At 46.8% G+C, this 13,539-nt stretch overlaps 1 protein-coding gene across 1 annotated transcript; it reads left to right on the forward strand.

Moving 5' to 3' along the window:
- Positions 1–11,583: 11,583 nt before the first annotated feature.
- On the forward strand, positions 11,584–13,476 carry LOC308166600 (saxitoxin and tetrodotoxin-binding protein 2-like). Its single transcript, XM_080540929.1, has 4 exons — positions 11,584–11,869; positions 12,077–12,219; positions 12,534–12,598; positions 12,701–13,476. The coding sequence occupies exons 1-4, from the start codon at positions 11,744–11,746 to the stop codon at positions 12,964–12,966; spliced, it is 600 nt and encodes a 199-aa protein (XP_080397055.1). The 5' UTR covers positions 11,584–11,743; the 3' UTR covers positions 12,967–13,476.
- The last annotated feature ends 63 nt before the right edge of the window (positions 13,477–13,539 follow it).

Raw genomic sequence — 13,539 nt, forward strand, 5'->3', positions numbered from 1 at the left:
CCAGTATATTGTGTCTCTGTGTACCTTCGCTAATGCTACTTGCCCGTGTCAGTTTAGAAAGCAATGCTCTCAGTTGATCTGTTAATCCCATGGTTTATTAATGCTGTCACTTAGGCTAGCGGGCTTAAGCGCTTTACGACTACTAAACGTGATGCATGCTCTGGAGACAGTTTTTGGCCAGCGACCTCGCTCTGTGTCCTACAACAGTACGTTAGAATTATAAGGTTCTATCTCCATTTTTGTAAAAATTTAGTTTTTTACATAATCTGATCCATTGGGTGTTTATTAATGCCTGTGTGGTGTTATTTTAAAAATGTTGACATTTTTGAGTTAGTAATTCATAAAATACAAAGGTTCCATCTCACAAAACATAATCATAATGGAATGTAAAAACTTTGACGCTCAATATCTCTGAACTAAGAACCTTATCATTCTAAACGGAGATAGAACCTTCTCATTCTAAACGGAGATAGAACCTTCTCATTCTAAACGGAGATAGAACCTTATCATTCTAAACGGAGATAGAACCTTCTCATTCTAAACGGAGATAGAACCTTATCATTCTAAACGGAGATAGAACCTTATCATTCTAAACGGAGAGGCCCTAGCCGTGGCCTGGGGTCTGGAGCAAGCACGGTACTTCACGCAGGGGAGCGACAACCTCGTCGTAGTTACCGACCATAAGCCCCTGGTGAAGATCTTTGGCGACCGTACGCTAGATGAGATAACAAACTCACGCCTGTTTAGACTCAAGCAGCGTACCCTAAGAGGATATTACATACCTGGGCTCCATCTTAGAGGCAAATCTTTCCGGAGATAAAATGGCAGCAAAAGTAATCAAAAAAGTGAACCATAGAACTAGATTCTTGTACAGGATATCCTCACTTGTCAGTAAAAACACACTGAGGACCCTATCAGGAGCTCTCATTCAATGTCACTTCGACTATGCCGTAACATCATGGTACTATAGAACCACAAAGGCCCATAAAACAAGACTCCAGACAGCCCAAAATAAACTGGTTAGGCTTCTGCTAGGCCTCAACCCTAGGACACATCTAACCGCTGCTCATTTTTTGAGCCTTGATTGGCTACGAGTAGTTGACAGAGTGCAGCAGCTTGCACTGGGCCTGGTCTTCAAGATACGCTACACCACAAAGACACCCAAGTACCTGTCAACATACTTCCAAAAAGTGAACAACGTCCACACATACAACACCAGAGGAAGCTCCACGAACCACGTTCAACCGCGTTGCACCACAAACAAGGGGTTAAACTCGTTTGCAAACTATGCAGTAAAAATGTGGAACGCCCTTCCTATAATCTTAAAGGAGTGCAAAACACTGCCCACCTTCAAAACCACTCTCAAAACACATTTACAGGAGGCTGCAATCCGTAACTGGACCCTCTAAATCAAAAATCAGATTAAAAGACCCAAACTACCCACTGTACATACTTTGTGTTTTGTCCCCCGCCCCCACCTGTGGTGTATGTCCCCACCTGTCCTACCCGCTGTACATACCTGATGTTTTGTTGTATTAATCTAGTATTGTTCTTCCCATGATGGATGTATTTTTATCTTGTAGATAGTAATAGTTATTTGTCTGTATTATCTTGTAGATTGTACTAGTTTTTTTTTCTTTTCCTGTCTGTCTTACATGTAACGATGAATTGAAAATCAAGGACCCCAATTGAAATAAGCCAGTGGCTTTCTTGGGTTTTTATCCTTTTAGTTGACCTTGTATGTAATATGTACTCTCATGTACCTACTTCTGCAAATCTTCTAATAACGTTTTCAATCAATCAATCAAAAACCCTCCCATGGCGCTTCGACATTGTGCACCTGCCTGGAAAGAGCAACTATGCCGCTGACGCAACCTCAAGACATCCGTCTCCATCAGGCTCAGTGAACGGCCTCTCACTGGGATTGCCGGGCGTGCCTGACGCCGTGGAGTCAGCACTTATGGCTTCCATCCGCGCCGATGCACAAGTGCTCGGAGCCGTCTCTTGGACTCTCCTTGCACGAGAAACAGCAGGTGACGCATGCCTCAGCCACCTTCTGCACCTGATCGAACATGGAGACAGGGTTGATATGAACGACCCCGCCCTGGCGAGTCTATCACCAGTCTGTGAGTCCATTTACGCACAGGACGGCGTCCTGCTATATCATGACCGCGTCGTGGTCCCTCCATCCCTCCGCGACAGCGTCCTTCGACACCTCCATGCCGCCCACCAAGGGATCTCGGCGATGGGGCAACAGGCCCTAGCCATAGTCTACTGGCCAGGTATGTCAGAGGACATCCGAGCCGCCAGGTACGGATGTGCGGACTGTAACCGGAACGCTCCGTCACAAGCAGCCACGCCCCCCCTACCATCCTCGCCACCGTCCACCCCATTCGAGGCGGTGTTTGCTGACTTCTTTGACTATGGAGGTCGTCACTACCTAGTTATCGGAGATCGACTATCGGGCTGGGTGGAGGTCCTATGCTCCACAGCAGGCACTGATATGGGAGGCTCAGCTGGGCTGGTTCGCCACCTCCGTGCGTTCTTTGGCTCCTTTGGCGTGCCGGAGGAACTTTCGAGCGACGGTGGTCCGGAGTTCACAGCAGGCCAGACACAGGACTTCCTCCGCTTGTGGGGCGTCAAACACCGTGTGTCCTCTGTTGCTTTCCCACAGTCAAACGGAAGAGCAGAAGTTGCAGTGAAGTCTGCTAAGCGCCTCCTGATGTCCAACTCTGGCCCGACTGGCAGTCTCGATCATGACCACTTTCTGCGTGCCATGATACAGTTACGCAACACGCCTGACCCCGACTGCAACCTCTCACCGGCGCAGATTATCTTTGGTCACCCCCTTCGAGGTTCGCTTTCCTTCGTCAACAGGCTTGAGAAGTTCTCGAACCCACATATCCGACCGCTCTGGCGCCAAGCATGGGCGGCAAAGGAGGATGCCCTTCGGACCCGGATGTCCCGTACCACCGAGTCCCTGCAGGCTCACTCGAGGCCACTCCGCCCATTGGCACTTGGTGAGAGGGTGTTCCTCCAGAATCAGCAGGGCCCTGACCCTAACAAGTGGGACAGCTCAGGGGTGGTGGTGGAGTCACGTGATCACGATCAGTATCGGGTTAAGGTTGATGGGTCTGGACGCCTGACTTTACGCAACCGGCGGTTCCTCCGTGGCTACACCCCCTATGCTCCTCAGCAGCCAGCTGCTATGTCCCCTCCACCTACGCCCCTAGTACACCGCTCCCTACCTGTCCTACCGTGCCCGGTGGTGCCCCAGGGGATCGTCCAGCAGCCGGCGGATGGACCCTGTGGCGCGGCTCTGGGTTCCTACTTGCCGGCGCCTGCTGGTGAGGCGGCCCCTGGCCTCGGGTCCCAGGGCGACCCTGTCCCCGCTGATGCCACCCCGAACACCTCGCTTCCTGTGTCGCAGTCGCCACTGTCGCTGCCCCGTCCTACGCGGCCTAGCCGTACAAGGGACCACCCAAGCACTACGAGCCCGAAACAGGCCGGCTCAGTTAGGAGTCGGCCATATTATTTGTTGATTAGTTTCAGACGTGGTTGTCTATTAAGCTGTCCACCTAATTCCTGTAAGTCTGTTATTCGAATGTTTATGGTTAAGTTACATATTATACATTTACCCTGCTTATACTTTATACATTATATTGTCATATTATCATTAGTGTATTATATTCAGATGTGAGAGTTAGCATACTGTCTCAGTTCATGCTTCTATTTTGTATCACTGCAGGGCTTCTTCATCTTTGTCATTAAATTCTTGATTGACATTGAGGAGCGTATTTCTTCAGTGTGTACGTTCGTACACAACACACAAAACCATGCCAAGTCAGCTCTCTAACAAAGCTAGCTAGCTAGCTAACAAGCTAACACCTATTTGGTTAGCCCAGTAAACATACACACACACACTTATAACTTGTGTTACAATTCCCGACATGTGGCAGACTGTGACAGTCTGCTGAGGGCCAGTAGTAGTGCTGGTTGATGAGATACATGTTAGTGGTGGTGTAATGGTTAGTGAATTGGACTCTTGATCGGAAGGTCGTGAGTTCAAATCCCGCCTGAGACCACCCTATTTTGCCCTTGAGTAAGGCACTTAGCCCTCGATTACTCCAGGGGGAATGTCCCTGTAATTCATAATTGTAAATCGTTTTGGATTAAAAGCGTCTGCTAAATGGCAAAAATAAAAAAATAAAAAATAAAATGTGTTCAATCCAGGAGACCATTCAGGTGTTGTATGTAAATGAATGTACAACATCAGAAGATAATCTTTGTATGGGTCACTCACCACACACCACCAGTATATTGTGTCTCTGTGTACCTTCGCTAATGCTACTTGCCCGTGTCAGTTTAGAAAGCAATGCTCTCAGTTGATCTGTTAATCCCATGGTTTATTAATGCTGTCACTTAGGCTAGCGGGCTTAAGCGCTTTACGACTACTAAACGTGATGCATGCTCTGGAGACAGTTTTTGGCCAGCGACCTCGCTCTGTGTCCTACAACAGTACGTTAGAATTATAAGGTTCTATCTCCATTTTTGTCAAAATTGAGTTTTTTACATAATCTGATCCATTGGGTGTTTATTAATGCCTGTGTGGTGTTATTTTAAAAATGTTGACATTTTTGAGTTAGTAATTCATAAAATACAAAGGTTCCATCTCACAAAACATAATCATAATGGAATGTAAAAACGTTGACGCTCAATATCTCTGAACTAAGAACCTTATCATTCTAAACGGAGATAGAACCTTCTCATTCTAAACGGAGATAGAACCTTATCATTCTAAACGGAGATAGAACCTTCTCATTCTAAACGGAGATAGAACCTTATCATTCTAAACGGAGATAGAACCTTCTCATTCTAAACGGAGGTAGAACCTTCTCATTCTAAACGGAGATAGAACCTTATCATTCTAAACGGAGATAGAACCTTATCAGCAGATGACAAACTTCAGAGCCAACAGGCTCACAGCCGCAGAGGACGACCCCCTGCTGGCGGGAAAGCTGAACACCTTCTACGCCCGGTTCGACGAGGGGCGAACGGAGGTAACCACAACACAGACACCACTCTCTCCAGCTCTCAGCAGCCTCACCCTCACAGAGCACGAGGTGAGACGCGTACTGAAGGCGGTGGACCCCAGGAAAGCCTCGGGGCCGGATGGCGTCCTGGGACGGGTGCTGAGAGACTGCGCCGACCAGCTGGCCGGGGTTTTCACCAACATCTTTAACCAGTCCCTGTCCCAGGCCACCGTCCCACCCTGCCTGAAAACCTCAACTATCATCCCAGTCCCGAAGAAAAGCACGGTGAGCTGCCTAAACGACTACCGCCCGGTGGCACTCACACCAATCATCATGAAGTGCTTCGAGAAACTAGTCCGGGCCCACATACTCACACGCCTCCCGCCCAACCTGGATCCATACCAGTTCGCCTACAGAGCCCACAGGTCCACAGAGGACGCCATAGCGACGACTCTCCACGCCACTCTATCCCACCTGGAGAGGGGAAACAGCTACGCGAGACTGCTCTTCGTGGACTTCAGCTCCGCCTTTAACACCATCCTTCCAGACAGGCTAGTGACCAAACTACTAGACCTGGGTCTATCACACTCTATATGTGCGTGGATCAAGGACTTCCTGACCAACCGCCCCCAGAGGGTGCGGGTGGGCCCCCACACCTCCACAGCCCTCAGCCTCAGCACTGGGTCACCCCAGGGCTGCGTGCTAAGCCCCATCCTCTACAACCTCTACACCCACGACTTCACCCCCATCCACCCCAGCAACTACATCGTAAAGTTTGCAGACGACACCACCGTGGTGGGATGTATCTCGGGGGGGGACGAGGCGGCGTACAGGGATGAGGTAGAGCAATTGAGCAAGCTGTGCAAGGTAAACAACCTGCTGCTAAACAAGTCAAAGACCCAGGAACTCATCGTAGACTACAGGAGGAAAAAGTCCGAGATCCTGCCCCTGCTCATCGACGGAGAGAGCGTAGAGATGGTCTCAAACCTCCGTTTCCTGGGACACATCATACGGGATGACCTGGCCTGGAAGGACAACACTAAAGGCACCATCAAGAGGGCACAACAGCGGCTATACACCCTGAGATGCCTCAAGAAACAACACAGCAAGCAGGAGATGCTGGTGGCCTTCTACCACGGCGCAGTGGAGAGCATCCTCACCTTCGGCATCTCCAACTGGTACCACAGCTGCACGGCAGCGGAGAGAAACGATCTACAGAGAGTCGTGAGAACAGCACAGGGGATCACCGGCGCCACCCTCCCCTCTCTGAAGGAGCTGTACGAAACACGCTGTCTCAGGAGGGCCTCCAAGATCTCCAAGGACCCGACCCACCCTGGGCACGAACACTTTGTCAAGCTGCCCTCGAACAGGAGGTACAGGACCCCGGCCGCTAGGACAAACAGACTGAAGGACAGCTTCTACCACAGGGCCGTCAAGGCCCTGAACACAGAAAAGGCCTAAGTTCTGGGCCCAGGACAAGTCCGGACGGATTGTAATGGCAGCTAGTGCTGAGGCACAAACATGTACATTTTCAAGCCTGCAAACTGTGACACTTTAAAAAAATGTGAAAAAATACTTTCTTGTGCAATATGACAACCCTAGTTGACTATCTGTGCAGTATAGTACAGTGGATTGTGTACATAGCCTCTATTGATGTAAACCAGCTCCTTATCTTCTTGTGATTTTATGCATCTATGCTTTTTCCAAAATGTGTTTCTTTTTCCTTTCTTAAACACCAGGGGAGCCTCCCCTCCTAAATTTTGTTGTTTGGTACCTGTACTGTAACAATGACAAATAAAGTCTATCTATCTATCATTCTAAACGGAGAGGCCCTAGCCGTGGCCTGGGGTCTGGAGCAAGCACGGTACTTTACGCAGGGGAGCGACAACCTCGTCGTAGTTACCGACCATAAGCCCCTGGTGAAGATCTTTGGCGACCGTACGCTAGATGAGATAACAAACTCACGCCTGTTTAGACTCAAGCAGCGTACCCTCCCATGGCGCTTCGACATTGTGCACCTGCCTGGAAAGAGCAACTATGCCGCTGACGCAACCTCAAGACATCCGTCTCCAACAGGCTCAGTGAACGGCCTCTCACTGGGATTGCCGGGCGTGCCTGACGCCGTGGAGTCAGCACTTATGGCTTCCATCCGCGCCGATGCACAAGAGCTCGGAGCCGTCTCTTGGACTCTCCTTGCACGAGAAACAGCAGGTGACGCATGCCTCAGCCACCTTCTGCACCTGATCGAACATGGAGACAGGGTTGATATGAACGACCCCGCCCTGGCGAGTCTATCACCAGTCTGTGAGTCCATTTACGCACAGGACGGCGTCCTGCTATATCATGACCGCGTCGTGGTCCCTCCATCCCTCCGCGACAGCGTCCTTCGACACCTCAGAGTACGGATACGGATGTGCGGACTGTAACCGGAACGCTCCGTCACAAGCAGCCACGCCCCCCCTACCATCCTCGCCACCGTCCACCCCATTCGAGGCGGTGTTTGCTGACTTCTTTGACTATGGAGGTCGTCACTACCTAGTTATCGGAGATCGACTATCGGGCTGGGTGGAGGTCCTATGCTCCACAGCAGGCACTGATATGGGAGGCTCAGCTGGGCTGGTTCGCCACCTCCGTGCGTTCTTTGGCTCCTTTGGCGTGCCGGAGGAACTTTCGAGCGACGGTGGTCCGGAGTTCACACTAGGCCAGACACAGGACTTCCTCCGCTTGTGGGGCGTCAAACACCATGTGTCCTCTGTTGCTTTCCCACAGTCAAACGGAAGAGCAGAAGTTGCAGTGAAGTCTGCTAAGCGCCTCCTGATGTCCAACACTGGCCCGACTGGCAGTCTCGATCATGACCACTTTCTGCGTGCCATGATACAGTTACGCAACACGCCTGACCCCGACTGCAACCTCTCACCGGCGCAGATTATCTTTGGTCACCCCCTTCGAGGTTCGCTTTCCTTCGTCAACAGGCTTGAGAAGTTCTCGAACCCACATATCCGACCGCTCTGGCGCCAAGCATGGGCGGCAAAGGAGGATGCCCTTCGGACCCGGATGCCCCGTACCACCGAGTCCCTGCAGGCTCACTCGAGGCCACTCCGCCCATTGGCACTTGGTGAGAGGGTGTTCCTCCAGAATCAGCAGGGCCCTGACCCTAACAAGTGGGACAGCTCAGGGGTGGTGGTGGAGTCACGTGATCACGATCAGTATCGGGTTAAGGTTGATGGGTCTGGACGCCTGACTTTACGCAACCGGCGGTTCCTCCGTGGCTACACCCCCTATGCTCCTCAGCAGCCAGCTGCTATGTCCCCTCCACCTACGCCCCTAGTACACCGCTCCCTACCTGTCCTACCGTGCCCGGTGGTGCCCCAGGGGATCGTCCAGCAGCCGGCGGATGGACCCTGTGGCGCGGCTCTGGGTTCCTCCTTGCCGGCGCCTGCTGGTGAGGCGGCCCCTGGCCTCGGGTCCCAGGGCGACCCTGTCCCCGCTGATGCCACCCCGAACACCTCGCTTCCAGTGTCGCAGTCGCCACTGTCGCTGCCCCGTCCTACGCGGCCTAGCCGTACAAGGGACCACCCAAGCACTACGAGCCCGAAACAGGCCGGCTCAGTTAGGAGTCGGCCATATTATTTGTTGATTAGTTTCAGACGTTCATGTTACGGTGGTTGTCTATTAAGCTGTCCACCTAATTCCTGTAAGTCTGTTATTCGAATGTTTATGGTTAAGTTACATATTATACATTTACCCTGCTTATACTTTATACATTATATTGTCATATTATCATTAGTGTATTATATTCAGATGTGAGAGTTAGCATACTGTCTCAGTTCATGCTTCTATTTTGTATCACTGCAGGGCTTCTTCATCTTTGTCATTAAATTCTTGATTGACATTGAGGAGCGTATTTCTTCAGTGTGTACGTTCGTACACAACACACAAAACCATGCCAAGTCAGCTCTCTAACAAAGCTAGCTAGCTAGCTAACAAGCTAACACCTATTTGGTTAGCCCAGTAAACATACACACACACACACTTATAACTTGTGTTACAATTCCCGACATGTGGACTAAATCACTAGACCGTGTCACTATTTAAAGGATTGTCAACCAAATACTGAACACGAGTACCTAGTTTGGGCATTACATGAATCTGTCCCATTAGCCTACTTATGGTGCATTGCAATAGACAAAGGAATAACATCTCTTTAGACCTGATGTCCATTGTAATGGACAATAACTAAGTCCTGTGTCTAAACTCGTTGTGCTATTTGATATATAATGCTTATAATAACATTTTCAATGCTTAAATACTATGGTTAACACATCAAATGTAGAAATTAATATTTATATTATATATACAGCTATTGTTACCGCCCATTACCTGGCTGCAGAAGTGTGAAAATCTCCAAATCTTTGAGGGACCTTTTCTCTGCTTAGTGATTTCAGGTGTAGCAACTTTCAAATACTCATGTTGTCTTCAATTTGTTTCCGATTTCAATGTATGACGCATCATTTGAAAGCATTTTACAATCTGTAGTTTAAGCACATGTAAAACAATATATACTTTTATAACAGCATTATACATTATATTATATATAATGCTTTTATAAAAGTTCCTTAGCCTACTTAGGCTCTGAGGTACTGCAGCCATAATTCACTTCAGTGTGATGTACCAGTTGGGACATACTTGCATCTGATGGTTAATTAGGGTCTACTAAATAAACAATGAGAAGACTGTTACGTTAACATAGAAAAAACCCACCAAACATGTCTTTGCAATGGACATTAAAAGGAGGACTTCTTTTAGAGGAATAGATCGTGCCTTTCCCAGAACAGCAGAAAGCATATTATGCAATCAACTTTCATGCCAGTATACTTGATATCCTCTACCAAAATGCAGCAGCCACTACTCTTAAACCTTTAGATCCCATCTACCATAGTGCCCTTCGCGTTATCACAGATAGTTTTAATACTCATCATTGCATTCTTTATCATCGGGAAATCCCGTAGGCGTAGATCTCTTCATTACTCCCCTTTTTTTTTTACCCACTACTCCTTACTACATAAAATCCCGGTTTACCCAACCTCACTATTAAAAGATGTGTGTATTCCTGTCCCAAGGCCAAGAACAGACTCTTGTGGCATTGCTGGCTCTAATTCTTCAACAAAATAAAATACACTTTGTAAACATGTATAAAGTCAAATAGTTATATGGTTAAATCAGAACAGCGATTTTGAATCGGTGTTCCCCCAGATTCCCCCAGACTACCAGAGTCCAACTGCGATGTCAATGCATGTGACTACCAGAGTCCAACTGCTCAGGGGCGGCGCTAGGGGGTGGCTACTTGGGCTCAAGCCCCGGATGTTTTCTGAAAAGCCCCGAATGTTTTACTTAAAAAAATAAAATAAAAAAAAACTCTCGTGTGTAACGTGCAGTACCGGAGTCCAACAGAGAGGCAGCAGCTGCGCGACATTAGCCTGCGTACTGCGTAGCCTGCCCTGCCCTGAAGAAGAAGTGATCTCAATCAGTGCCTGACTTGCAAAATTGTAAGGATGGATATCCCAAAGTTGTTTTCAACAAAACAAGCGCCTTGTTGCAGCAGCAGTATCAGCAGCTGACAACAATGACATCACCAGCAGTGATGACATAGATGATGTTTCAGGTTTGTGAATCTTATTAGAAAGGTGACTGACTCACTGACACTACTTTTCCGGTTTGCTAATGCTAGCTGGCTATCATAACATAACGTTATGTTATAATGAAAATGAAACATAGCAAGGTACTGTTACGGTACATGGTAAGAAATCAAACAAAGGATAATACTTATACAAATAAAGTGAATAACAGGCTGATAGTCTTTGATATCTGCACTCTGGTTGACTGAGTAACAAGTGAAAAAGAATGATGTAACGTTAATGTTACAGCTAGTAAACATGGAGTAACCACATTACGTATGCCCTTATGGTAGTATGCATGTATACAGAACATGACTCAAATCTATCCTAAGATGTAACGCTAACTAACTAAGTTTGTTTAATGTCCCAGGGGGGATTTGATTTCACAGTACTATACACAGGCCAACAAATGTAATATATCGTCATATAACACAGGACAAGACTCTAAATACAATATAAGTGGTGAGCACAGAGTCTGCCCTGATATACATACTGTAATATAACTAGCCTCAGCCCATCAATTATGTAATTCTATACAAATATAAATGATGGTGACTGACAGGGGGAGCTACGTGTGCTGACCTCCCTCTGTGCCCAGAACCACCACAATTAGTTTGCTTCATTAAAGGGTGTGAATGTATATGTGTTCTCCAGTGCCTCTTGTCCGCTTTAAGGTGGTGGTAAGTTGAAGGTTGAAGGCAAATTTTTCCGGCGCGCTCCGCGCGCACATTATATTCTCCCTCTGGGCTAAGCCCTGGATCTCCTACGATCCTAAATCCGCCCCGCATTGACATCGCAGTTGGACTCTGGTAGTCTGGGGGAATCTGGGGTAATTTTAGAGTTGCATCACTTTGGAAACAACACGCATTTGAAACACACAAACAAGCCCCTTTAAATAGTGGTCATGTTTGTCCCTTTACAACCAAGGCTCTGCTTCGTGTCGTAAAAGTCCCGCATAAAGGCAACATCTTTTTTATTTTTATTTTACCTTTATTTTACCAGGCGAGACAATTAAGAACAACATTCTTATTTACAATGCCGGCCTGTATCTTCACCGTGTGTGTCCTGTACACCGTCTCCCTGCTCGTGAGCTCTGCGGCCCTGGCCCAGGATGACTGCACTCATCTGATGAAACGTCTCGCTCCTGAGGACCGTCATAAGGTGACTGGTTTTACCTGATTCCAGTCAACATAGAGTGGTGTTTGGAGATTCGTGTTCCATTTTGAACTGAAGCCGAAGTTCCTCATTGCAAATAGTAGATGATTTATCAATCTGTGAATTAATTTATATATAAATATATATATATATATATATATATATATATATTTGTTAGAACTGAAAGACCATAACAGACACGTTTTCCCATAGGTCTTTGGTAAGTGGATATTCTTGGAGGGTTTTTCAGATCATGAGCTATTTGGATCCATTCTAAGAAAGACAGAGAGCTCCTGGATAGAAATTCTGCCCACTTCACACACTGAGACTGTCCTTCTCAACCAGGGAAACTTGATGTAAGTCTTCAGAATTGTATCTCGTCTTCTGCTTGGCCAAAAGTGGGTCATTATAGGCATGTATGATGCCTTATTATGTCTTCAGTATACATTATGTTAGATATGTTATGTCTGTCTATAATACTTTTTATCTGACGCAGAACGGCTGCTCAGAATCATTATGAGATGACATAAGACATACTGTACATGCTTATATAACATGTCTTATAATGCACTATGCACCATTTTAATTCTATGCTCTACTGTAATGAAAGTGTTCCAGAGAATGTTATTTAAATGTATCTATAGCAACTATCATATCATATCTCTTCCAGTGATGGAAAATGCCTCAACTCCTCCGTCAATATGACTTACCACAATATGACCTTTCAAGTCACACGTAAGTCAAATACTGGCTTGCCTACTAGGGCATCATCTGTTATGCAATTATATTCTACAATAATATTTTATGTTGAGTGTGACCATGTGTTTTGTCTCCCAGATGAGAATGTGACTTCCACGGTGCACACCCTGCAGATGTGCCCAGACTGTCTCATCATGCACTTCAACAGCACCATCAGTGGCACCGTCGGTGAAATCCGCACTCTCTATATCTTTGGGAAGACCAGTTCACTGGCAGAATTGGATCTGGAGCTGTTCCGGAAGCAGGCGGAATGTCTTCAGTATCCCCAGCCTGCACAGTATTCCTATGATGGAGTGACAGAGTTTTGCAATGAGAAAAAGGAGATGATACCACACCCAGCATAGGAGTCAAAACATTTAATTCACAGTGATATGACTCACTGAGATGTGCTGTCGCTTGAATACAATTTTAATTGATATATACAATAATAAAAAGAAAAATAAGTAAGAAAATATATATACAGTGCCAGTGTAAGCATTTTTTTCTTCTTCTGGCTCAATACTCCAAAAGTTTGGATTTGAAATCAAACAATTACTATGAGGTTTAATTACAGATTGTCAAAATATGTTTGTTTCACCTTTGAGAAATTGCAACACCTTTTATTTAAAAAAAAGTCTCCATATTTCAGGGCACCAAAAGCAATCAGACAGATTCCTCTAATGTCTTAAGTATGTTTCGTGTTTGCTTCACAATCCTGCATGTAATAACTCTGTGAGGTCTGTGACCCAGATGCTGGGTAAATTATCTGGTGATGCTCTGTGAAGCCTGTACTGGAGCCATATTCAGTTGTTGTTTGTATTTAGGTCCTTTTGCCTAAAATCTTATCATCAGAAAATTAAATGAATGTTCAATTGGATTTAAATCTGAAGATTGATTTGACCAGTCAAGAACCTTACACTTTTTGTCTCTGAAAAACA

This window comes from Nansenia antarctica (genome assembly GCF_963989245.1).
Source record: "Nansenia antarctica genome assembly, chromosome: 10".
Lineage (NCBI taxonomy): Eukaryota > Metazoa > Chordata > Actinopteri > Argentiniformes > Microstomatidae > Nansenia > Nansenia antarctica.

Coding starts and splice junctions, on each gene's coding strand:
- LOC308166600 (XM_080540929.1), top strand. CDS start 11,744: ATGCCGGCCTGTATCTTCACCGTGTGTGTCCTGTACACCGTCTCCCTG. Junction 11,870..12,076: donor CTCCTGAGGACCGTCATAAG/GTGACTGGTTTT, acceptor GTTTTCCCATAG/GTCTTTGGTAAGTGGATATT. Junction 12,220..12,533: donor CTCAACCAGGGAAACTTGAT/GTAAGTCTTCAG, acceptor TATCTCTTCCAG/TGATGGAAAATGCCTCAACT.